General features: G+C 38.8%; 1 protein-coding gene across 1 annotated transcript; it reads left to right on the forward strand.

Moving 5' to 3' along the window:
• The first annotated feature begins 5,481 nt into the window (after positions 1-5,481).
• On the forward strand, positions 5,482-25,529 carry LOC121630646 (filamin-A-interacting protein 1-like). Its single transcript, XM_041971045.1, has 6 exons — positions 5,482-5,666; positions 14,891-15,177; positions 15,597-15,770; positions 16,020-16,198; positions 21,453-24,258; positions 24,856-25,529. Exons 2-6 carry the CDS (start codon positions 14,896-14,898, stop codon positions 25,060-25,062), a joined length of 3,648 nt encoding a protein of 1,215 aa, XP_041826979.1. The 5' UTR covers positions 5,482-5,666; positions 14,891-14,895; the 3' UTR covers positions 25,063-25,529.
• Positions 25,530-25,836: the final 307 nt, after the last annotated feature.

Below are 25,836 nucleotides of genomic sequence, written 5' to 3' on the forward strand. Positions count from 1 at the left end.
ATGAAGTTACGAGAATGAAAGACTTAACCAATTAAATTGAAGAAGGCGTGGCTTTACTGCGTCCTTGAGACCAGGGCTCATTGTTGATGTAATACTGCTTCACTACCAGCAGAGTGCGACATTTTACTGATTGATGTCCTGGAAGACAACCTGATCCCCCATTTTCACTTTTCCCTTTTCTTGTTTAAAAATTATGATTAATGTTTTTTCCCCCAGAAAACATCTCACAAAATAGATACAAATTCTATACAACTGATATAGAGACAATTTATTATGACGTAAAATTTTAAAAATTGAAAGAAACAGAAAGAGGGAGGGCTCAAAGTCACTTCAAGTGTAACTGTACTAGGATGTGAAATCTACATGAATACCTTTTTCCACCTGAGAACATTATTAAATTGCCATTGTATTTAGTCAAACTGGCTGATACACACCCATTATTTGGAATGAGTCCAACATCCCTCTGATCTCCCCTCTCTTCTCACGACCCACGCTGGGTCATAGGCGTCTGAGCTTGATTTGGAAATACCCGTTGCCTCCAGAGTTTGGCAGTTGACTGGCACCTCTGTCTTCTGTTGTGGCTGACCTTGGGACAGAAACCCAGACTCTATAATGGGAAGACAGAAAAACATGGTGGTGGGTGATAGTCATGCTGAGTCTACAGCTATGGAAACTATTTAAAAATTGATCATGAAGGATGATAAAATATGCAAAAGTCAGTTGATAAAAACAAGACTGAACATTTCCAACTGAAGTATATCATATTCACAATGTTATCCTAAATTAAAAAGAGAAAAAAATCTCTCAGTCACTTCCTCTGTGTACCTCTATACCATGTGTTCAGCAAACACAGGAAATGAAACATAAGTAATTAACATTTTTGACATAGTAAGTCATCACTGGAGCTGGAACATCTGAGGAAAATCAAAGACAGAAATATTTAAAAGTATATAATTTCTTAGGCAATTTAGACTGTAGAAACAGACTCACATCAATAAACACTAAAACCACAAAAGATGAGATGCTGTTATGTTCAGTATAATAACATCTGATGTGATGACAACTCAGTTGAGTCAGTATTGTTTTCCTCAATGTAGTGAATGTGTTACTGATGCTAGAACAAGTTCAACAGGGTTAAAAGCCTTTCAGTGAAACCAGATGTATGCTATTGCAAATTAACTGTTCACCAAGGCAACAGAAAATTCCAGATAATTGTACACAAGTAGTTTAGAAGGAAATTGTAATGAGAAAATTATGCTGAATAAAATGTATGTTTTCATTAGATTGAGTATGATATCACAGTTACAGTCATAGTCAAAACAGTCTTAGTAGAACATAACTTGTGAGTCTTGTATTAAATGGAAGTTTAAATGATGAATGTTAATTCTTTATATAAATACAAAAATTATGTGTATTTACCATTTCTGGACAGGACAACATTACTGTGTTGGGAAGTAAAGGAGCTAAACCGTAATTAGACACACTTGCCTGTCATCCTGAAAAAAATATCCTATGGTACAGGACCACATAAAAGATGCTGCGGTAGTTTGACACTGAAATTCCTGTGGTGATGATTGTGATCCGGTGATACACGTTTTTGTGGTATTTTTGTGGCAGTCTGAGATTTGTTGCTTTTTTTTCCCTCTTTCAAGTATGTACATGACGTTCAGTAGAAGTGTCTGTGAGTCTGACACTAGCTTAGCTTTATTTTATTTTTTAGATTGTGTAAAATGAAAAAATGAAGAGATTTTTTTTGCTCAATATTTCATGAGAAAATCAAGGCAATAAGTCATGAATCTGGAGATTTTGTGGATACAATAAATTAGGTTTTTCTGAGGCCACTTAGTGGCAGGAATGTTAAAATGAGAAAAATAAATGCAAGGAATTCCATTAATGTGCTTTTCTTCCTACAAACTGATTAAAGATTAATATTCCAGACCCATGTTTGTAAGCTAATCTTAGTAGGCCAGCAGGTCAGTAAGTTCAGCTTAATATTATCTTTCATAGCCGATAGGAAGGACTCATCACCCTGTGAGCTAAAAAGGACATTTCTAGCAGTGTTAGGAAAATCAGAAACCTATGAAGTATTGCTTTAGCATAATTTTCCAACCTTAAAACTCCAGGCTTCTGACTCGTTATGATGGCACACCGACAGTTATTATGCTTAGGTTCCTGGAGCCATCATTGCCCTGCAGCATCCTGGGGCTAATGATGTCCTTTTATCCTTTATAAAAATATGTTTTCATTCAACTTATTTGAAAACAAGCTCATTAGAAGTAGTTCTAAGTTTACAAATGCATTTGAATTCAGCAGCTTGTAAAAAAAAAAGCTTGTATTTTTTGTGCTTAATAAGTACATTTTAGATTTTCATGTTTACTTTCTGTAATAAGAGACACTGTTTGAGTAACTTAGCGTATAGTTACTGAACTTATTTTCAATACAAGGCAATCAGAAAGCGTCTAATATGTAAATCTTACAACTTTGCAAGTATATAACGTTAAGATTTTTTTTGGCTTTTTATTCCTTTTTCTAAAACCTTCTTCTATCCCCTCATGGCAGCAGGCTGGGGACACCACGTTCTCTGCTTGTCTCAGGCTAATCTAATCTCACCCAGCTTTGAAGGCTCATTAGCATCTGTCAACGCAACCAAAAGTGAAAACGATCTGGGAAAGCTGAGGTGAAGTTTGAGCAGAAGAAGTAGAAGTGAACAGAGAGCCGCAGGGGTGTTTTAACGAGAAATACAAGCATTGGATGGGACATCAGTCATTACATCAGCATTGAGAAACGTGTGAAAAACGTAGGGTAGAAAAGGGTCACACTATCGCTGAACATTTTATTTATTTATTTATTTATTTTGCCAAAGATCTATTTAATAAAACCTTGAAAAAACATCCGAGCAACTTCACAATAGAACAATTTGCTCATTGCAGTATTTTATCACCCATCTTGTGTAATCAGATCTGAGTGCTTCTCATTCTGATTGCCTCACACAAGTGTGGGAATGGAAGCTAATTCAACTAGCCCTCATCCTGATAATGATTCATAACAACTGCAGCCTCAACGGGCCCAGACAAGACCACCGTCCTGTGGGCATTGTATATGTAGAGTGAAATCATAACAAACCTCCTCCTTGCTGAATCCCACCAAATGGCTTCATTCTGGGTGTGGGAGTTATGGAATTTGATTTTAATTAAATGAAAAATGCAGGTTCATATTCATGCTCTATAGCGGCACCACAAAAAATCACCCTGCTGCAAAGTACAGAATAATGCCAAGATACATATAAAAATGTACCGTGATCACAAACAGAATGATCATTAACTGATAACACATCATACTTATCAGCACATAAACAAACATCCCTCAGCCAAAATGCCAAAATGTTGAATTGGGTCTCACTTTGACCTGAAAGTAAATATTTTCTCTGTGCATGATCCTAGGGTAGTAGTTCCCAGCCTATTTTCTCCAAGGACCCTCTTCATGTAACTATCAAAAAGCTGTGGAACCCCCCTCACACTGGCTCTTAACAGTCAAAGCCTCAGGGACCCCCAGTGCTCTTTGGGAGCACCCCTTGGGGATCCAGGGACTCCAGGTTGGGAACCACTGCATTATGGTATCACTTGTGTCTGCCATAAGCCATCCAAAGTTTTGACTTCAGTTGTTACTTTAGAAAATAACTTACATTAAGCATGAAGAATTCAGGAAATGGGAAATTATCCTTTTTACATCAGTTCTTAAATAATTAGATAATTAGATAATTAGATCGGATGTTGAAGTCATTTGGCCACCACTCTGGAAGCATGTACTTATGAGACCAAGAAGCTCTTACTAAACCCTCCGCATGCAAAGTGAAAAATAGATAAAAGTTAGAATTACCCTGGAGTCATTAAGATTTGTATTGCTAGTTATGCTTATTTGAAATTATAAGGCCACATTATCCCCTTGAGGGTGACAGCTCAGGAAATAAATATCCCAACTTCCTGCATGTTTTCTTTATGAAAAGGTTGTTAGAGACTCAAAGAAAAGTTGTGTTGCAGCATGCCCAACTTACTTCTGTCATCATTGAAGTTTGGACTTATTGATGAGCTGGTTTGCATCATAATCACATGTTCTGTTTATTTATTTTTTTCATGCAAACAGCAAATTCTTTTTACATACCAGCGTTATTCACTGAGTTTTGCAGAGTTTTTCCAGAACCTAATCACTTCATCAGACAACAAGGTCAGATTGAGTTTTAATTTTCTATCTCACATTTTCAGGTAGAAAATTGTCATGACACTGTCACATAGTTACTCTGGATGGTATCGTCCTGGCCTCCAACAATGTTGTAAGGAACCATGTAATTATTGTAACTCATGCATAATCAAAATCTCTTCAAGTATAATAACTATTATAAGTTTATCATTTTTGGGATTATAAAGGTTGTATTACTACATTTTCATTAATTAAACATCTACATTCAATCTCCTTGGAATTTAGTATTCCAGCCTTTAAAAAACTGATGTTTCCCCCTTTTTATGCCTTGTGTGCCTGGTGAAAACACCATTACAATTTAGATCTAACCTTAATGGTTTCAACATGTTTTTTTCTGTAAAAGTCAATTTAACTTGGATTACCTGCAACTATAAAAGATCAAAAGATATTTAAGATATGTGGTGGACCTGAAAAGTAGGTTAAGCCACAAATAAATAGGTAGATGAACCAAGCTCATGCGTGTTTACTGAACAGTGCCCTGGCAGTAAAGTTAACTGTTCCCATTGATGCAGTGTGCAATTACTGTACCTCAGACTTAGCTGCCCAAAATTAGATCGTTTTCTGCAAGCAAGACCAAAAAGACAGTTTAGCTGCCAAAGTCCTGTAGAGTTTGGCCACATTCAGCCCTCCTAAGTCAGCAATTGGTGGTTCCTTGGACCACTGTTAGGGCTCGGATGGCTGCTGTCACTGGACTTTCCCAGGATGAGAATGGCATTGCATGGTTCAGCTGTCACTAAGGGTCAGCGGGAGAGTTAGCTCTCTCACCAGCCGGCCAAAACATCCAGCATTTAGCTAGCCTCAGCTGCTAGCAGCAGCCATTCTGGCAAAAGAGGATAAGTTAAATATAGAACTATACTGTTGGCTTCTGGGAGTCTAATCACAAAGACAAGAGAGGGATGTTGGAGGAGTAAAAAGACCTGGCCCAGTGACAAAAGACATCACACAGCACCTCAGCCTCTCTATTCTCCAGGCCCTTCACAACACAGCACTGACTGCCTTTATCCCTCATCCCACTTTCCTTTTTATTTTCACACAACCATCAATTGGATTCTTGAGGGGATAGGGAGGGAAAAAATTAGAGGTGCGTGTTTGCCTTCTGCGTGAAGCAGAACTGGGCAGGCAGTGGGAGTGACAGAGGGAGGGAGGGTGAGAGGGAAGTTACAGTGCTCTGTTATTGCTCGCTGTCATTCCCTTCTTGACCTGAAGACCTAAAACAAGAGAAAGAAAGGGAGAGCAGAGCTTGAAATGGCTTTAAAAATTAATCTGTAGAAGAACCTACAAGTGGACCACACAAGCCAGAGGATATAAGTGGACACCTCCTCTTTATTTATTTATTTATTTATTTGGCGTTTTTAAGAGGATTGCCTTCTGTGGCTTTTAATTACTTTAACCTGGGGACATCACAATAATAGGTAAGTCAACTTCTTTTATGTATCTTATAATGTTCCCTGCTCAAGTGTAAATAGCGTGAGAGTCTTCTGGCGGAAAAGTGCTTGTCATCTGCTGCAGCTTCAAATTGATAAACATGAAGCTGGAGTGCAGGTGCTGCTGCTTGGCTAAAGCCAGTAGAGAGCACTGGTCAGTAGAAATCTACACAATATCTGAGCTGTAGCTAGAACTGTTCCCTACCATATGAATGAGTGGCTATTCCTATAGCGTGCCATTAATTCAGCTTACTTATTAGCCATTCAAATGATATGAATCTTTAATATTTTGCATTAATTTACATTAGCCTTCTCTCAAAGAAGACAAGTGGCTCCTCAGTGCCGTTAATATCAGTGCAGCTTTGGCATTATGACGGCACATGCAGAAAAGAGAAAGTCATGAATCAAACATTTTCAGGACTTTTATGTGACTATATGAATGAAACCATTCACTACAAAGAATGTTGTATGATACATGTGGGAGGAGAAGCCCACAACTTCATCAGTAATAGTAGAAAAGTGGTTCACTTTATGATCAAGAGCCTTGTATAGTAATACATGTTTGGGAATGATATTCAATTATATGCGCATGCGACCTTTGCTCTCAACTTCCCCCACAGCCGCCAACTTCAACACCTCTGCAGCAGCATGTAGCTTTTACTACTGCATTGCAAACAGACACAAACACACATGCACACACACACACACATGCACACACACACACACACACACACACCACTGCTTTAGTTTGGGTCTTGATGAGCTGCAGAAGGAGGACATCTTTCATCTTGAATATTTTTGGGGTTGTAGTGACGCCAAAACAAATTCCATTTCATATGCATGAAGTCACTGGCGTCTCAGAGGAGACACATGGCTCCTTGGAGGCTGTTTGTCAAAACGTGCATCACCTTGTCTCAGTAAACTGCTCAATGGGAAATCTCATGCTTAGTAAGGAAAGACAGACCAGAGGTGGCTTATTCAGGGGGGTCTGTTCCTTCTATCCACTCCAGCTTACATAGCTCCAGAATACTCTGTGGTATCACCACTGACTAAAGACAAAGAGAAGTGCTGCCGAGATAATGCTCATTAACATTTTTGTGCTTGTTCCAGCTTTTACTAAGCACATGGCATGGGCAGTCCGTGATGTTCAATCAACCAAATGGCCATTTTAAAAGAAGAGATTTGTGATTGTGACCAGGCAGTTATCAGACCCAGCTTGTACATGAATCAGTGTCACTGTAAATCAATAATGCGGTCACTGTTTAAACTGAAACCAAGCTAGCTAAGTTTGGGTGTTTGCCAGTGCAGCATTGATCTAAGATGTACTAAATGTGTCACTGGCTTACCTCATGGCATTACTATAGCTCTATGTCACTTGAGTTATTGGTGACATAGTTTATCCATGAGGTGTACGAAGAGAAAGCAGAGCTGGAGAAAATTAAACACTGCTTACTATACATGCATGAGCAGGACTTGCTTAGTATTTGCTTGTTGCTTCTTTTTACTTCTCTGTTGTATGTTCATGTGAGTTAAAGACATGCCAACGGACATGAACAGAAACACAGCATACTGTAGAAGGTGGCTCTTGTCGCTGTCAGCAGTATCTTCTCCTTTGGTCTGGAGGGCCTCACCAGCAGCTGTCACTGACACATGTGCAGCTCTAGTTGTATAAGAGTCTCTAGTCTTGAATTCCAAAAATGCAGTTTAGACACATTTGGATGTTTCGCAGAACAGTGGCATAACTCATAAGTCATGTTGCCTTCGTTTAAAAATAAACCTTGAAACTCCATAGCAACTCAAGATCTTCTTAAGATAATTTGATATGTAGTGTGCAAAAGGGCAGATTACACTTGCTGTGAATGATTGACTCTTTATTGGGTCTTCATAGGCAATATAAGAGTTAGTGATGTCATCCATTAAGTTTAAAGTAGGAGACTCCCCAGTAGGATTTTCAAGTGTGTGTGGTGACTGTTTCATGTTATTCAAAACATTACAGGCTGGTATTTCTTACTGTACACACCTGAAATACATATATACATCAGTTTTGCAAGAAATATTAAAATTTTTATAAATGGGTCACATTTCTTTTCCATATTTTCATATGCTCTACCAATCCCGTTAGCATATTTGCCAAGGGAAAGTGAAATACTCATGACTGCCTCAGTGAGCTGTATGATGATGACAGCTTCTGAAAGGCTGCATACACCCAGTGATGTCAAAAGAGGATGACTGATCTCTATGTTTCATTATCTGTCATCTCTGGAGACTAAATATTCACACACAACAATTGGTGAGACAAAGTTCTTCTCCACCCACCATTTTATTTCACACACAACCCACTGTCAACAATACACTTCTTTTTTTTTTATTTTTAACTCTGTGAAAAAGGTAAACAGCAGACAATGGTACCAACACAAAACAATAGAAATGCTTACTTATAAGAGTTCAATTGGTTTTGGTTTGGAGATTTGGACCAGTGTGGTCAACCAAATATTGCATTATCATTCCAAGCATTCCAGGATGAATTTTCTGCCCTCTAGGAGGCTAAAAAAAGTCTAAATCAGATGCAAACTTATCACTAATAAGCTTCGAAGGAGTTATTTGTGACAAATGGGAGTTACACTTGTCTTTTTTTTTTTTTTTGCCTTACTGTTTTTATCTCCACCAATTGTGCTAAATGCTAAACTAAAGTTTCCAGTTGGCTGACAGTGGGTTTATGTGAGACAACCCAGCCTCTGATCGAAATTCACAGTAAATCTTTTTATTGGTCTAAACAAAATGTATTAGTGATACTACTAGTTGTACACTTCCTGAGAGAAGAGATTTAGTAAAGGTACCAGATACAGGACTGGAGACCAGGGTTTGTGTTGTTTCTTGTGTTTAGACTTGAATATGCTTTTTAAAATGATTTTGTTTGCTTTCAGTTACTGTTACGTTGGGTTTAACAGGCAGTACTTATGCTTGATGTTATAAAAAAGGAAATAAACACAATTAACCAATATGCTAAAAGCCACAACTCATCAGTGCAGAAGTGGATGGTTAGAACATTCTTTATATGGTAAAGGAAAGCAGAAGATCACATAGAAAACATAGCATATGTTTTCTGTAATCTGTTAATATAACACAGAGCTGTTCTCTCCTGAGTCATGATTGACAGTTGGCCTTCACCAGCGTCACTCAGCTTGGCCATGTTGTTGTGTTGCTTGTTTTGGAGAAGTGAAGATGAGCACTGAAAAGAGGTAGCATTTTAAGTTAGCTGTTAGCGTTCTGTTGACACTGCTGCTCTCTTTTTTGTGCTTCAAAGCCCATTTGAGTGAACATTTTACTGAACAGACAGTAATTCAGCAGCTGGACCCACCAAAGAAAGACATCAACCCAAAGAATAAAACAGACAGACGTTCACTGGTGGCTGAAAAATAAAGATCCCTTTAATTGTATCTTAATGTGTGTAATTTCTTGGAAAACAGCACATAAAAATTCCTCCTGCAGTTTGAATGTATCAAAATGCCCATTTTTGGTTTTCAAATGTCAACAAACCTACAGGTTCCCAAGATGGCGTTGCCGTTGCAGGAGGACTGCCAACCTGCTGTTATTGACTGATTTTTAGTTATAGAACTCTTAACTTTATTTATAATATATGCAAGCTTTTGTATGGGGCATGAGCAACAGATGTTCAAAATTTCCTTCGGGATTAATAAAGTACATCTTATCTTATCTTATCTTATCTTATCTTATCTTATCTTATCTTATCTTATCTTATCTTATCTTATCTTAGGTTGGTGGATCAGTGGTACAGCTGGCCAGTCAGCATCATGGGCTGGGCTCATTTCAGGAGTGGGTTGTGTCTCTAGTGTTTAGTTTTACTGGAAACATGTAAACATGAGTAAGTAATTTACAGTGAAATACGAGACAATTCTTTGCAATACAACAAAAATAGCTGACTTGATGCTGTGCAACACTTGAGTTTGCTTCATCCATATGTTACCTTGCTGTTTCTATTCATAGAACTGCTACTTGATCTTACATGATCTCTATACTGTAAAGAAAATATTCAACCATTTGACTTGTCTGTGGAACACTAATACTTTGTTGGTATCGGTTTACAGATGCTTCAGATTGATTGAATAAGATGTTGCTATGGGAAGTGTTGCTTTGTGTTCATATTTAGACCACCAGAGTAATAATTTATATGACAGATGGAGGTGAGTTGTATTCCAGCAACTGCACTAATTTGTACATCAGGTTACAGTAATCAGGTTGTGGAAATGAAGACAAAATAAACTACATTATCTACTCCCACCTGCACAGCAGTGTTCATAATGCATGACCCTAAGTGGAGCATGTTTCAGCTTATTGAAGTTTGCTGTTGCTCCTGCTGATGAATGCATGTGTATCAAAGAGTTGAGTTAAATATTTATCTGCCACCAACACAAAAATCATAAATACATCATTTCTTATAAGTGACTGACTCATGAACTACCTGTGCTGAGAAAGTTATGAGGCAAAGAAATTGTGTCTTTTTGCCCTAATAGCACTAAATACATGTCGAATGCGTTTTGCTCATTAGTGAAACTCTAACTGCTTAAGCTTCAGTCTCCTCCAGTGAGAGGATCAGGTTAATGTGACACCAGGGAATTACTACAAGATGAAACCCACTACCAATGCTGACATTTTGCTCCACACTGGCATGTCAGCATTGACATGAGTTTTATGTCACTTTGGGTTATTAATAGAATCTATCATTACAGTAAGACAACCTGTAAATGCTCATGTTTTTGTCCAGCAAATATCTTTGATAGTTCAATTGGATAAAATTGAAGAAAAATTGAAGAAGGGGGACATACTATGCTAAATTATCACAAAATCTAGCAACATGATTTTATATAAAACTGCTCCCTAGAGGTCATTGCATGTCTTGATTACGAGATGCTGACCGTGAAGATCCAAGAACACACTCTAGCTTTGTGCCCCTTTGTGCTCACAATTCTTTCAATATCAGATGGATTGACTTGTAGCTTCCACTCTCATCCACAGCCACATGTTTGATTGAAATTCACATATCTTGGCAGACGTGGGTGTTTTTCTTCTCAGGAAAGAAGAGCTTCACAAGCGTACCACATTTTATCAGTGTCCTCTGGCAGAAGCAGTAGTGAAACGCTTGCATGCAAAGAACATTTCCCACTCCTTGTTTGGTCACATCGGGCCTGTGATATGAATACATCAAAATACACTGAATTAAACCACAACTTTTCCCCATAACATGTTTCTTAACATATTTGCACCTGCTGTTCTCGTCCCTCATCTCTGACAAATGAATGTGGCTGCAAGCCAGACTTTTCTCTCTGTGTACATCATGGATAAACATGATGCTCACCAGAGTTACAGCTGGATATTTATGTATATACTGTAATGTAAATGTTACTTTAGGGTCTTTAAAACAGATAATGCAACCTGTTTCAGTCATTAGTGCTCCATATATCGGCACACTTTTGTCAGACGTTGACTTTCATAAAAAAAAATTAACAGCAAATGTTACACTGATCTTTAGATGAGTCATTTTTAATAAAATCAGTTAAATAAGCTGATGAAAGAGATAAAGAAAAATCACATAGTAAATATCGGTGCTCCTAATGATAAGTGATCTCTGATAAAAATTTTACAATACCTTTTTTAAACTATGGAATGGATGCACGTGCTTTGGTTGGGCCTATAAATACTCATATATGTGACAGCTGGACTTGGGACAAACCATGAGACAGATTTGGGGTTCTATTTTAAATTTAGGCTCAGGCCTTCACTGTAGCCTTGCTGGCTCTTAGCCCCTTCTTTAATACTAGACCAGGATTAGATGCCAGTCAATTACACTCACTGAAAGTTTACATGCTGTAAATGCAGGCTTTGTTGGTCTGAAGTTAGATGTTAGAATCAAAGCTGATTGTCTCCCAGCGCTGGTTTATGTTCCAGTAAAGACAACTGGGGGCGTTGCATGGCAGACTGGAATGTAGGGCATTTGGCTCAGGAATCTCCATTTGTTTCATGAGAATTCATGACAATGAAGACTGCAGTGACCAGTCAAGGTAGATCTGAGAGCAAAGATGTCAGGCTAGTTTGATAGTTAAGTCTTGTCAAGTTACAGCCGAGTCTGCAGAAGGAATACAATCAATCAATCTGCACATCCTGGGAAAGCTGGACTTTTATAAATCAGTCTTGAAAAATGAAAAATGGGCTGATCATTTTTTCATATTGGATCAAATGACTGCACTATGTGGAATGCTCATCCTTTGCATTCATGTTTTGGTTTTATAGTTGGTATTTTTACATTTTCTGTCTTCTTTTCTGTGGAAGCTCATTTCCACTGTGGTGAAAAAAACCCCAAAACATCCAAAGTCAAAATAATGAGATGGTATCTCACAGTTCCAAGTTATTATCTCTGAATTCTGCGATTACAAGGAGGACTGACTTTCCATACTTATCATGCATTCACTGTATTTAACCTTTAAAAATAAATTAAAAAAATAAAACAAACAAACAATGATCAGCACATTTAAACAAAGTGAAATAAGCCATATGTGCTACCTGGATGTGAGTATTTTGTTTTAACTTGAACGTGAATGAAACTTGAACATCTTCAGCTGGCTTTTTATTTGTTGATCCTTAAAGTTTGCAACTATCTTGTGAACTTAGTGAAGCATAGGAGATCATATTGGAGCTAAAAGGTGTGAATGTTGGAATTTACCCTCTGAACCAAACTTTGGATGCAAGTATTAACAATTCCTCTTCTCTGCTGCTCAGTGGTGTTATTTGGTAAACATACAGTTTTGTACTTAGCTGTTTTATGTGCCATTCAAGTGGCCAAAAATGTTTAAATGCTTATATTTTGACATGTTTTCTTCCACAATAGTATAAAAAACAGTGTGAAAGTGTCTCAGTCCCCTGCTTGCTCTGTTGCACGAGAATGACCCTGCCAACTGAGATGGGCTGTTACAGTTGCTCTTCTGGATCTTCATGGCATCAGTCCAAAAATTAAAAATAAACCGTCAAGTTCCTAACGCAGCGTCAACCATTTTGTTGCTTGTGCTTCGGATCTCTGCCCAAGTCATTTACAGTACTGCACGTGCTTTTTGTGTTTCATCACTCATATCCCAGTGGTAGCTGTTTATAATGGTCTGTCATTCACCTCTGGGCATCACTCAAACTCCCCGCTTAGAATGATCATACAAACATCCTGTGTACACTGGTGTACTACAAGACTGGACTCAGTGATAGAGAGCCAGCAGCTGAAAGCAATAGCTATGGACAAGAATCAAGACACCTCAATTAATCTCTAGTGATGAACTGGATTTCAATGAAGCCAGTGTGCACTCACTGAACTTCCAGAACCAAGATAAAGAGAGTACTTGATGTGTTGGTTTGTCCGTTTTGTTATTTTTTTTATTTTGGATCTCAAAGGTGCAGGCACTGTTATCACTTACCCTTCTCAGTCTTCTGCAGAGGTACTTTCTTGGAAATTGGTGAGATTCAAAGAGGCTTCAAGCATCATTAGACTTCACTGCTTTCTTAACTTTCCTGACCACTGTTAGAGAGAAAGATAAACATTTTTCTTTATGTTAACTAAAAGCTTTGATCGACTCTGTTTCAACCCTCATGAAAGTGTATAAGAATGGTCTAATCCTTTAAAGTTAATCGTCTTGTTGCCGTGTGGTTTGATTAATTCATGGTGATTGATGTTTTACATGGAGAGCAGTAATTTGTGTAAAAATGTTTTAATGCTGTTGCATGTGTCTTTGTGCCTCATAGAGAAATAATGACAGTCTGACAAACTATGTAGGATGGTTCAATACAGTCATGGGTCAGGTGCTATGACATCACTAGAGTCTGACTGAGGGGATTTTGGATGTTGGGATTGCTTTTCTGTTTGCAATTATTGATGTCATATCTGAAATCATTATTAAGAGTGAGAACATACTTCGTTTTTCAATACTGTTCAAAAGAAACTTCTGAGTGAGTGCCATCATCTCTAAAATGTGTTCATGTGGTGTGCAGACAATAATTGTGTCAGAAGAATATGCAGCCTCTAGTGGTTGTGAGAGTAACTGCACGTGAGCAGCATAATAGTGTCCATGTCATTGTGTAAAAAAGAATGTATTTTAGCCCTAATCATGATCCATTGTTCATCCCAAACCAGCAGTTTTTTTTTATTTCAAACATTTAACTTACCTAAAACCAACAAGGAAATTAAAAAAAATGTATTACTAACATGTGCTGTCATGTAACTATGGAAACCTCTAAAATGATTCTTTAAAAAAAGTTAGTTTTGAAGCTAGGAGGGCCATAGCAAGCAGCCGGAAAAGTTGTTGAATATCTCCTTTTCAGGACCTAAATCAGAGCTCATGAAACATTTTGTAATTTGGAGAAAAGAAGCAGCTTACACACACGCTACATGTCAGCAAAACCACTTAAACTGAGATTACACCACAAAGCTTGCTGAGCACATGAAGAAAAAACGCAGCACATTACATGTAGTGTAGTGACATATTGATCACTGTGTGCTGGATCAAACTGGATCAAAATCATATTGCAGCAGAATTTGTGATATCGGCAAACACAAAATCATTATCCACTGAATTAATACAACATACTGTAATCAAACTTGTGATTTAGAAGCTGTAGGATCACAGTCTGGTGTAAGCTAATCTTTTGTAACCCAAAGTACCTTCTATGCTAATCAGACAACAGTTTTGTATCTCATGTTTTAGGAATGTACAGTTGTATACAACCACACATGACACACAAACAAACACATGCACAGTGCTGGGGGATTTTGAATATTTATTCCAGAATAGAAATGTTCAGACAGAACAATGACATCCATTTGTAATGAGTTCTGCATTTTTATGTTTGACTCTGTGTGCTTGTCATTCAATGAAAGTGGGTCACTTGGACTGTGAAACGGGAGCTATGATTGGATATGTGGTCAAGGCCAAAGTCATAAAACTCACTATAAATTGGTGCAAGCAATAAAACAATAAGAACAATTACATTATACTGATTTAGGTAAATTTTAGGTAAGACCAAGAAGTTGCAATGGAAAAAGAAACTGATAACAGCATATAAAGGAGAGGAACTTTGCAAAGACTGGTGTGGCTTTAAAAAAATGAAATAACCATAATGTTCCCACTAAAAATATCCTACTTTTTCTTTCCTTGCTTTAGGGTAGATGAGATCAAAAAGCAGCGGGGTGGACAGCCCAGTAGACAGAGCACTTGGGGTACCAAACAGCGACAATGACATCAGTCAAGATCAGGAAGTAAGTCTACCTGTGAAGAGTCTGAAGGCCAAAGTTCAGCAAAGGGAGGGTAAGGATGAGGTGGAGGTGATCTCTGACAAAGAGAAACTGCTGCTGGATCCCACTGAGGCTGGAGAAAAAAGAGGGAACATTATGGACTTACCCAAAGAGGATCTGCTGAAACTGCTGGGAATCATGGAAGGAGAGGTTCAGGTAATGGATGTTGTTTCCATTTGTTTTATTTATTTGTTTATTTATTTTATTCATTTTGTTTGTACCTGTAGCAATAAGTGATGCCAATACTATAATGGTAGAAGAATACATATCTGTAAAAGACATTGCAGATAAATGGAGTCGTTTTTGAATAATTACAAGGCAATTTTAGCACAATAGCGCCATCTTGTGGTTGAAAGTGGCAGGTCAGCATTCCAGAGGAAATGTCCATTGGGGTTCCAAGGAATTTATATATCCCAAAAAGGATTTACAATTTTTTAGATATATTTAATAATAAATCTTATATTCATAACACGTATTAATGTCTGGGGCAATTTCATGTCTTACATTTTGCATGTCACTCTTCCACTTTGAGCCATATTACATAACATAATTTGTGCATATTTGTGTGACTTCAGGCCAGGGAGGATGTTATCTGCATGTTAAAGTCCCAACAGACTCCTCCAGAGGCTCTTGAGTCACAGTATGGCTGTTCAGTCCCTGGCTCAGCTCTCAAAGCACTACAGAGAGACAACTTCATCACTGGCACCAAGCAGCACAACCACAGTGTTTACCAAAAGCCCATGGCTGAGGTTAGTAGGCAGCTGTCAGTTATAGCTACATTCATGTTGTTGGCAATCACATCCTTCGGGGTTGTGACAACTTCATTTTTAATTAAAGGTTTATTTGGCTCAGTACCTTTAAAATACTAAAACTTCAAGCACAGTAATGTTTAACGTTAACACCTTGTAGGAGGTTATTTTTAATGGTTGGCATGACATACCCCTGCATATTAAATATAATTTATTGTGTTCTTATTTCTCGTGTGTGTCTGTCTTCAGCTGGAACGTGTCCAGGAGAAGCACAAGGAGACGTACCGACGGATGCTGGGTCAGCTGCTACTCGCTGAGAAGTGCCACCGTCGCACAGTCTATGAACTGGACACAGAGAAACGTAAACATGTTGACTACATGAACAAGAGTGACGACTTTACCAACCTCCTCGAACAGGAGCGAGAAAGGTGAGGAGAGGAGAGTGAGAATAAACTCTTTCAAATTGATTAAATAATTGCTGGATTATTTATAACATGAATCTCAAACTGTGGTCCTTTAGGGAAACCGCCTTAAAGTTTTAGATGCTTCCCAACTTCAGCTCTGAGCACATAGGATGCAGCTGAATACCTCTGCATCGACCTTTACATCAACAGGGAAATTATTGGTATGTGCCAATGTGCAAAGTCATGTGGCAGTCATGGAAGCTGAAAAACAAGAAGAACAAGCAACTCCATTGTCAACAGAGGAGGGGCAATTCCTTTTTTCTCCAAACTATTTTCAGCATTCTGATTCAAGTGATTATTTGTTTAAAATACATATATATATATGTATGTATGTGTATATATATACAGATATATATATGATCAGGGCTTTTGTGTATTATGATTTATTTCTTTTTTCACTTTTTTATTGGATTGCAAATATAGTCTGTCAAGGATAAAGAAAATTACATGGTATGGTAGGATGCTGGGCTACATTAGAAGTTAATCCAACTACATTTTTCATACTGGTGCAAACAGCATGCCTTTTGTTTGTGCAGAATTAAATGGTCAGACAGACAAAGAGAAGGAGAAGTTGAGGAATGGGAAATGGGTTGAATCCTGTGAGAGGAGAAAAGCGGTGAGATAAAGGAGGCACAAAGTGAAGACATGAATTATAGCACCAGTGTGGTTTAAAAAACAAAAATGATAAATTATCAGAGGTGAGAGAATTTATGGTTAGAAGTATAGTGGAAGGATTACATCAGCCTCTGAGAATGTGTGATACACAGCCTCATGATGCTGGGAGGTGTTGCTTACTGAACTGATGACCTTGCATACCTGCGTATAAGTGAGGAAAGGCTCAGGGAGGAGGTACTGCAGTGAGGAGCGGGAGGAAAGACAAGTGGATGAATAAAGAACATTTCAGAAGAACAAATCTCTCATTTCATCACCTGTGAAATGAAGTCATCGGTGACATTGTGATGTGGCCTCTTGGTCAAGGGTAGGAAAGTGATTGGGGGAAGTTACATCACATGTGTTGAGGGCCTCACAGAGCTCAAACAAGCTCGCTTGTGAGAGTGTACACGTGCAATGAACGAATAAGAGGAAAGAGGCCCTACTAATTAAAAGTATTTACACATGACAGAGTTTACTGGCTTACTGAGATATTTTGTTGTAATCTCTTCAACACACTACTGTCCACTCACCCACAGCAACTCAGAGAAGCAGATCCATTAATAATACCAAAGGGAGTTATTTGCTTGCTTTGCATGTGTACATTTATAGTTTGTTGTGTCATAGAAAATACATTTAGTCATGAGTCATGCTGCATTTTGGGGAATTTTAAGTTGTTTATTGGCAGTATTGAACTATTGGAGGTACACATTGTTAAACTGTGAATTTAATTTGAGTGATATTCTAACTTGACTTCAAAACACATCTAACCTGAGGCTATTTCTCTGCATGAATGACTACAGAGAGATAAAATCATGCAATAAAAGTCAAGTTTATTTATTCCAGGTGAATTTGTACATTCTACCAATTTTAAGAGAATTATATAAAACAATACTGAGGGACTTTGGAAAATTGTCAATCGAAACCAGACTCCTCAAGCATTTAAGCACAGCAACAAGATAAAGCTTAAGGAAATGCTGTTTTTCAGGTGTTCTGTTACAAGCAAAAGCACTTAAATCCCAAATTGTGATTTTTACCATGGACTATAGTGTTTATAATATATTAAAGAAGTACATAGTCTTTGTAGGTATTTTTCAAGTACCTTAACACTACATTATTTCTGTTATCCAGCAGGGGGGCACTCAGAGAAATATAATAGTAAAGAAATACGTTCAAGCGCCTACTGACTTAAAACTTCAGACAGGCTGCAAAATTTCATGCCAGTCCAGCTGATATAATTGATTCTAGGCCAAAGAGGAGGACTGACTATCGTGTCATTCCTATAGCCAGGCTGTTAGTACCTAGCAAGTCTTTTAATCACAATAACTACTTGGAATTGAAAACAACAAGTCTGTGTGGTGCAAATTATTATTAAACGGCAGCTTCGCCTCTGTTTAAATGTTGGTTTGCATGTGAGAGAGAGCTGACCTCCTTCCAATGCCAGGTAGTTTTCAGCAAGTTCCTTGGCTCATGCAAATGTCAACATCTGATACTTCAAAGAAAGAGTGGAGGAGGCAAATTCTCCAAGTACCTACTCTTTCAGTACCTGCAGAGCACAGATGATTTCATTTGTGTCTACAGAGTAATAGGGAAAATGATCAAACAGCATATTTTCACACTAGTCCACAAAACATGTGTAAACATTAATGTTAGGCTTTTGTATTCTGGATATCCCTGCACTGGGACTTGATTCTAAAAAACAAAATACAACATTTTCAGAAGATTGCCCTGCTCAGAAAGTGAACAGAAAGACTTCTTCAAGCACAATTAAAATTATTTGTCAGCCACATTAAATTTGGTAGCATTTTAGCTGAGAATTATTTAATGGTTTTGTTATCAGGTTGTCATTAACTGTAATCTTTACAGTTTTGTTTAGACAGAAGCCTGGGAATTGGAGCAACTGTATCCCATCATTTGAGCCTGAGGTCATTTTGGGCTTACTGGTGTAGATATAGCGCCAACTGAATCTTTCGATGTTTTTTCAGGTGGAGATTTCCAAAGAGAGCCCAAGGCTTATGGAGTTAACATACTGTGGAAAAACAGATTTAAAGGCACAAAACAGCAGCGCCAACACCTACACAAAAACATGCACAAATACTTTCTTTCTTCCATCACTGTTTTGACTGTTTGCTCTCTCAATAAGCATGTCATCATCTTGTACTGATTGATCTGCTCCTGCCATCTGAAAGTGAAGAGAGAAAAGTCAAAGGGCTTGTGCCAAACATCTGGAGGAATGCAAAGGATGGGCACAGAGGAAGCTGCTGACTGGTAGCCATCAGCCTTTAACACCCTCTTAGACAACAGACTAGAGTAATTTATATGTCAGGAAGTTTAACTTTTTAGGTGTCACAGTGGAATGCGTGAAGACTGACAGAAGGGAGTTTCAAAGTCACGCAAACAAAATTAATATCTGAACCTGCAGCAGATCAAGAGAGGTCAAAAAATAAAACTATCTTTTAATGTCAGGAAGGGTATGCTACAAATAGCCTGATGCTAACATGGCCCCTGATTTTTATCTCCTCTGGTCAGTACAGAGGAGTGCACTGTGACTGTGACTAATGCTTAAATGTTTTCTCTCGATGAAGAGAGGTCGTAACTGTCCAGCGATGTGTTTTTTTGGCAGTGTCTGACACAAAGGGGCTGCAATACCTCTGAGCAAACACCCAGGAAACATGGGATAAAATGTTATTCCACAAAAACAAAAAAATTCTCTCATGGATGTTGGCTTATGGATCACACCTGCATATCTGCTTAAAAAATGTTTCTATTTATTTTGCACACAATTGCTCTAGAAGCTGAGGTTTATTCTTTAATTGAAAGAAAATAAATGTTCAATATGCAATTCAATTTATTATGCTAAATAAAAAGGTTTTGTCTTTGCCTTACATCTGCACTGACAGTTAAACATTTATCTTTGCACAGGACTTAATACACTGCACCAGATAGCTGTTTCTTCCATAGCAACTGTAAACGGTGGTTCTCACATAGCTTGAGAATCAGTGTCAGATACCACTGACATCATGGCTTTGACCTTTGCATGACAGTAATTATAGAGTGCAGTTTCTTAGGTGTAAATGACATCTAACTGTGTAAGTATGGACTTTATGAGCTGCACTGCACATATCTGGACAGCCCTTTTGTACAGTAGCCAGACTTACTAATTCTAGTTGACAGCAAAACTGCAAGCAATATTAATAAGTGAAGATGCTTATGACAAAAAAGGAAACATTTAAGGTTTCAAACTGCAATCATCTATGAGTATCTAAACTGTGGTTTCTTAAATAATTGACTTTCTGTAAAGTCTCTTGTAACAATCTGGATTCAGAACTTTGTAAATCTACTGGTTCTATCCTCCCAGATCTTTTTCACCTCAAGGGAGACATCTAACTCATCTATATCTGGTTTCCTCATCATATGTACTTTGCAGGGAAGCCCATTCCAGTTAGCCCTCAAGTGAAATGACAGCACACATCCTCTTCCCTCTCCTGTGCTGGTTTATCTTCCGGTTTCCAGGGGCAACATCTTGTGCTTTGGGAGATGTAATTTGATTTCACCAAACATGGACTGAGGAAAATGTTAATATTTGTTCATTCTTTTCTATAGTTTTGTAAACTTTCTGAATCAGGCTTATAGCTGCCAAGTTTGACGTTGCAAAACACTCCTTCTGTGGCAAGAGTTCCACCCCCTTTACTCTTCCCAAAGCAGAGAAGCACACACACATTCATGCACATTACTAGCCTGTATGGATGAGATGACATCACTCAGTAGAAGTGCTCCACCAGTGCTACACTGTATTTATTGAGCTTCCCTTGTCTTAATAACATGCTTGGAATAAGGTGATGGAAGAGATATGGGAAGATGCTCTGCTTTCTGTGCATTTTGACTGATGACAAACAGGATTTCTGATCTGCTTGTAGAGCATTTTTTCAGGGGTAAGTTTTGTATGGTCTTTCACTGAGGCTCATTTTGAACTTTGAGTGGCTGTGGGAGTTGTACCCTCTTCCCTGCTGTGTTCGTGGCTCTTTAATTTAGTTTAAATTTTGCAATGCAAAATGTTCATTTTGAATACTGTATCAGAATTTCCCTGGGAGTGTAAAAGGAGGAGGCAGCTGCATGCAATCTGCTTTGCATGCATTTTGTTGGAGCCGGAGCTGAGAGTGGGCATGAGGAGCATAGAAAGAAGCTGAGAGAAAAGACCACGCTTGGTGAGGGGGTGTAAAACTTTGACTAGCAGTTTGTGTTCTTAGTCTTTATCCCATCAACAGGGGGTAGAGGCTGTAGTTTTAGGGGGTTCTATTGTAGATTTTTGCCCCATTACCTCCCTTGATCATGTTGTTTGCTCAGTAAGTCTCTTTGGGAAAATACTTTGATGATCTGTTTTTTTTCTACTTCAAGTACAGAAAACCACAAAAGCTGTTTCTTAAATGTAATTAGAAAATAAAAATACTGACATCAGAGGTGTTTATTTATTTATTTTTACTTTTACAAAGAAAACTTCAGAGTGCAAATATAGCAGTACATCTTTCTACAATAAATCTGCAGCATTTTGTTCCTCTCACCATTTCAGATTGAAGAAGTTGCTTGAGAACGAGAAAGCTTACCAAGTGAAAAAAGAGAAGGAGCACTCCAAACGTCTGGCCAAAGTACGGGAGGAGCTTGTCAAACTGAAGTCCTTTGCACTGATGTTGGTCAATGAGCGGCAACAGCACCTGGAGCAAATGGACCAACAGAGCCAGCGGGTTCAGGAGCTCAGCCAGCAGCTCCAGCAGCGGGAGCAGGTTCTGAATGAAGCCAGGGAGCATGCTCAAGAAGACAACCACAGAGTGCAGAGCCTGGAGGCTGAGCTTAAGGAGAAATCTAATAAGTTCAACCAACAACATGAAGAGATGAGCGCCAAGCTGGCCACTCAGGAGCTCCACAATCGCCAACTTAATGGCAAACTTTTGGGGCTTACACACAAAGTGGAGGAGCTGGAGGAAAGCAATGGGGCCTTGAGGAAATCTGAGGAAGAACTGCAGGAGTTAAGAGAAAAACTCAGCAAAGGAGAATGCGGCAGCTCCAACTTGATTACTGAATTGGAGAACTTACGGAAACGGGTGCTTGAGATGGAAGGAAAGGATGAGGAAATTACAAAGACTGAAAATCAGTGTAAGGAGCTGAAGAAAAGGCTAGAAGAGGAGGATAGTAGGAGTAAAGACCTGAAGTTGGAAGTTGAGAAGCTCCAAAAAAGAATGATTGAATTAGAAAAACTTGAGGAGGCATTTAGTGTTAGCAAAGCTGAGTGTGCACAGTTACACACTGCTCTAGAAAGAGAGAAGGGCCTGACCAAAGAGCTCTCAGATGAAGTTATAGCTCTCAAGATCCGTATGAAAGAGATTGAGTCCTCTGAACTGAAGCTGGAAAAGTCTGAACTGAGTCTCAAGGATGACCTGAGTAAGCTCAAGTCATTGACAGTTGCTTTGATGGATGAGCGAAAGAGCCTGATGGAAACTGTAAAGTCAGATGAACATAAGAAGAATGATTTGAGCAAGATGGTCAAACTTGAGCAGAGTAAGGTTATGGAGGTGACAGAGAAACTGATAGAAGAAAGCAAAAAGCTCCTAAAATTAAAATCAGAGATGGAAACCAAAGTAGAGACCCTAACCACTGAAAAAGAGGAGCTTAGTGCTAAGCTAGCGTATGAAACTGATAAAACTAAAGATCTTAATTCTAAGGTAATTCAAATGAAAAAAAGGCTAGATGGGTTTGAACAAGCAGAAAAGCAGTCTGTGAGGAATTCCATGCTATCTGATTTGGGAAGAATGTCTGACCTCATTCGGAGAGACGACAACAAAGTTAAAGAATTGACCTTTGAAATTGAGCACCTAAAGAAACGCCTCAAACAACTTGAGGTCGTCGAGGGAGACTTGATCAAGACAGAGGATCAATATGACATGTTGGAGAAAAAGTTCATGACTGAACAGGACAAAGCAAATGTTCTTTCCCAGCAGGTGGAGGATATGAAGAATCTGATAGCACGAAACAAAGCTATTGAAAAAGGAGAAGAGGAAAGCCAGGAAGAGGACCTCCAACAAAGATGCAAGAGAGAGGAGGCCAAAACCAGGGAGCTGCAAGCTGATGTGATAGCTCTCAAGGAGAAAATCCACGAACTGATGAACAAGGAAGACCAGCTTTCTCAGCTCCAAGTGGACTACTCTCTCCTACAGCAGAGATTCTTAGAAGAGGAGGAAAGGGCCAAAAACATGGGCACTGAAGTTTTCCATCTCACCAAAGAGCTAGAGTTAGTTAAGCGTCAAAGTCGAGCCTTACGGCCCAGCTTAAATGGAAGGAGAATGGTGGATGTAGCTGTGACATCCACAGCAGTACAGACAGAAGCATCATGTTCTGGACCAGCAGAAGAGGACACCCCAGCTGGGTTTATCAGGAAGTCTGTTCAAGAAGAGAATCACATTATGAATAACATCCGACAGAAATGCCTGAAGAAGACCAGTGAAAAAAGCAGCGCTGTTGAGCGTTGCCCTTCGTCTAACAGCGACTTGGGTATTAAAAAGTCCTGGATTCCCTGGATGAGGAAGAAGGACAACACTCATCAAGAGAACCACCTGGAAAAGCCTCTGCACATTAATGGAGATCGATTACCCTCTGAGTTGACTGTGCCTCAAAAACAAGGACAGCCTTTACATATCCGAGTGACACCAGATCACCAAAACAACATGGCCACTCTTGAAATCAGCAGCCCAATTACTGAGAATGTTTTCTCTAGCTCAGCTCCCATTAGCCCTAATCAATCTCAGCCTAAATCCAGGATCACAATCATTCCCACCTACTCTGCCCCGAACCTCCAGAGAAAGTCCCCTGCTCGATCTCAGGGCCCGGAAAGAGCCAAGTCTCCAGTGACGATTACAACTATATCTAGAGCCAAATCTCCAGAAACCAGCCGACCCTCCTCTTCTACCTCAGGAAGGCCACTTTCCCCAGTCTCTATTATGACAATGAGCACTGCTGTAGTGCCTGAAGCATCCTCCTCCCCTGATCCCCAGGAGATGACCATGGGTCGGGCTGTGTTCAAGGTTACCTCTGAGAAGCAGATGGTCCCTGTGCCTGTGCGAAAGGGCCCCAACACTAACATTATCACCACTACAGAAGACAATAAGATCCATATTCACTTAGGTAACAGCATCCCCCCAAAGATGGTAGTCAGACCAGTGGCTACTGTAACAGAGAGCAAAGAAATGACTCTTTCAACTGGGACAGTTTTACGCTCTCCCCGCCAAATTACCACCACTGCTACTAGGAGCATGCAGAGTAAAGTGATGAGCAGTATTACAATATCTCCTGTTCCATCTACCACTTCAAGAACCACGCAGAGCATGGTAAGTTTTGTTTACCATGCTTGTTTGCATACTTGCTTTTATGAACTGTTACTTTATAGGTATTGTTGTTTTTATTTTTATAGGATAATTCACCTTCAGCTTCTTCTGACACAGCTGGAAATTATACTAAAGTAACAGTTTGATAGTTTTTCAGTGACCCTTTATAATATACTTTGTGGATGACATGGATGGCGTGACAGAAACAACCCCATGGACAGGCCTCAGAGTTACTAATAATGTGGCTCCTTGCCATCCAGCTAATAGTCATGCTGTAATTTATAGTCATTACAGTGTTTACATTGCACAAACAGTACATGCGTGGCTCAGTGCCCTCTAGCTGATACAAAACAGACTCAAACCAGTAACAGAAAACTGAAGCCTTGCTTGGATGAAGCAGAAGGGTGAATAAATATTAACATATTTCATACAAGCAGTTCCTATAAAACATATGATCAGTTACTTTGCTTAGAAATTTTGAATTCCTTTTTGTCCCTGTGATGGGGCTATCCCTGTTTGTTTTATTGTCCCATCCCAATGTTGCTCCGTTGTTTTCATTCTTCTGCCTGAGAAACTGTACTCTCTCTTTTTTTCATACAGGCTGGGCAAGATGCCCAGGCACCGCGTACGGGGCTGACCCGCATCCCAATGTCCAAGAGCCTGAAGACAGGAAAAGCTGCACTGGGATCGCTTGGGATCTCGAGTGGAGTGAAGCTGGAGTCTCGAGCTGACAGTCAGTCTATGAGGATTGATGTTAAAAAATCCACCGTGTACAGCAACACTCTGCAAAATGGAGGGAAAGTCTGATTATTATAATTGTACCAATAATACTTAACACACATCTAAATTGGGCTTCACAAAAAGTAATACAAAAATCTGTGATGTCCATGTGCAACTCAGCATGAACGTAGAAGAAGCAGAGGCATTTTTTGTAATCAAATAAGGCATTCATTTTATTTTTTGTCTATTCTACTTGTTTATTTCATGCATTCTGTTGTTTATATGAAGACTTATGCTTTGTTTTTACAGTGTGAATTGTGATGAGCATTTTGATTTGATATTATGTTATTCTGTGCTACTTTTAACATATTTTTGCTTTGAGTGGCTGTTTTACACATAAGGAGTCTGCCAATATATTTTATGACACGTCACTATAAGGACACAATATTTTGTGTAAATTATGTTTTTTTTCTGTAAAGAATTTTTATTGAAAAGTGTTCTGAATAAATGTTATGACAAAGGGCAGTGTGACTTGTTTATGAATGGAAACCAGAAGACAAGAAACATGTAGCAATAAAAAACAGCTGTGCTCAAAGAGACCAGACCTACAGTGTTTGACTATTTCTTATGTACATGTAAGTCATGTGAAAGTCTATGGGTAAATTCCATTTATCAATATGTAAAATATCCCATTTTTATAAGTATTTGGAACCTTCATTTTAAAGTTAAAGCATCTATGTCAACAACAGCACTCTAAATTATTCTAGGGAGTAATCCTAACAAGCCTGCTACATCTCTCCTATAGAAGTTTTGCTCATTGCGCAAGTTTAGCTAAATTGCATGTGTTGAGCCAGAGCAAAG

The sequence above is a fragment of the Melanotaenia boesemani genome, chromosome 20, assembly GCF_017639745.1.
Source record: "Melanotaenia boesemani isolate fMelBoe1 chromosome 20, fMelBoe1.pri, whole genome shotgun sequence".
In the NCBI taxonomy this organism is placed as follows: domain Eukaryota; kingdom Metazoa; phylum Chordata; class Actinopteri; order Atheriniformes; family Melanotaeniidae; genus Melanotaenia; species Melanotaenia boesemani.

Excerpts from the sequence above, each read along its gene's own strand:
- LOC121630646 (XM_041971045.1), top strand. The coding sequence starts at position 14,896 with ATGAGATCAAAAAGCAGCGGGGTGGACAGCCCAGTAGACAGAGCACTT. Across the intron at positions 15,178-15,596 it reads TCATGGAAGGAGAGGTTCAG|GCCAGGGAGGATGTTATCTG; the intron begins GTAATGGATGTT and ends GTGTGACTTCAG. Across the intron at positions 24,259-24,855 it reads CAAGAACCACGCAGAGCATG|GCTGGGCAAGATGCCCAGGC; the intron begins GTAAGTTTTGTT and ends TTTTTCATACAG.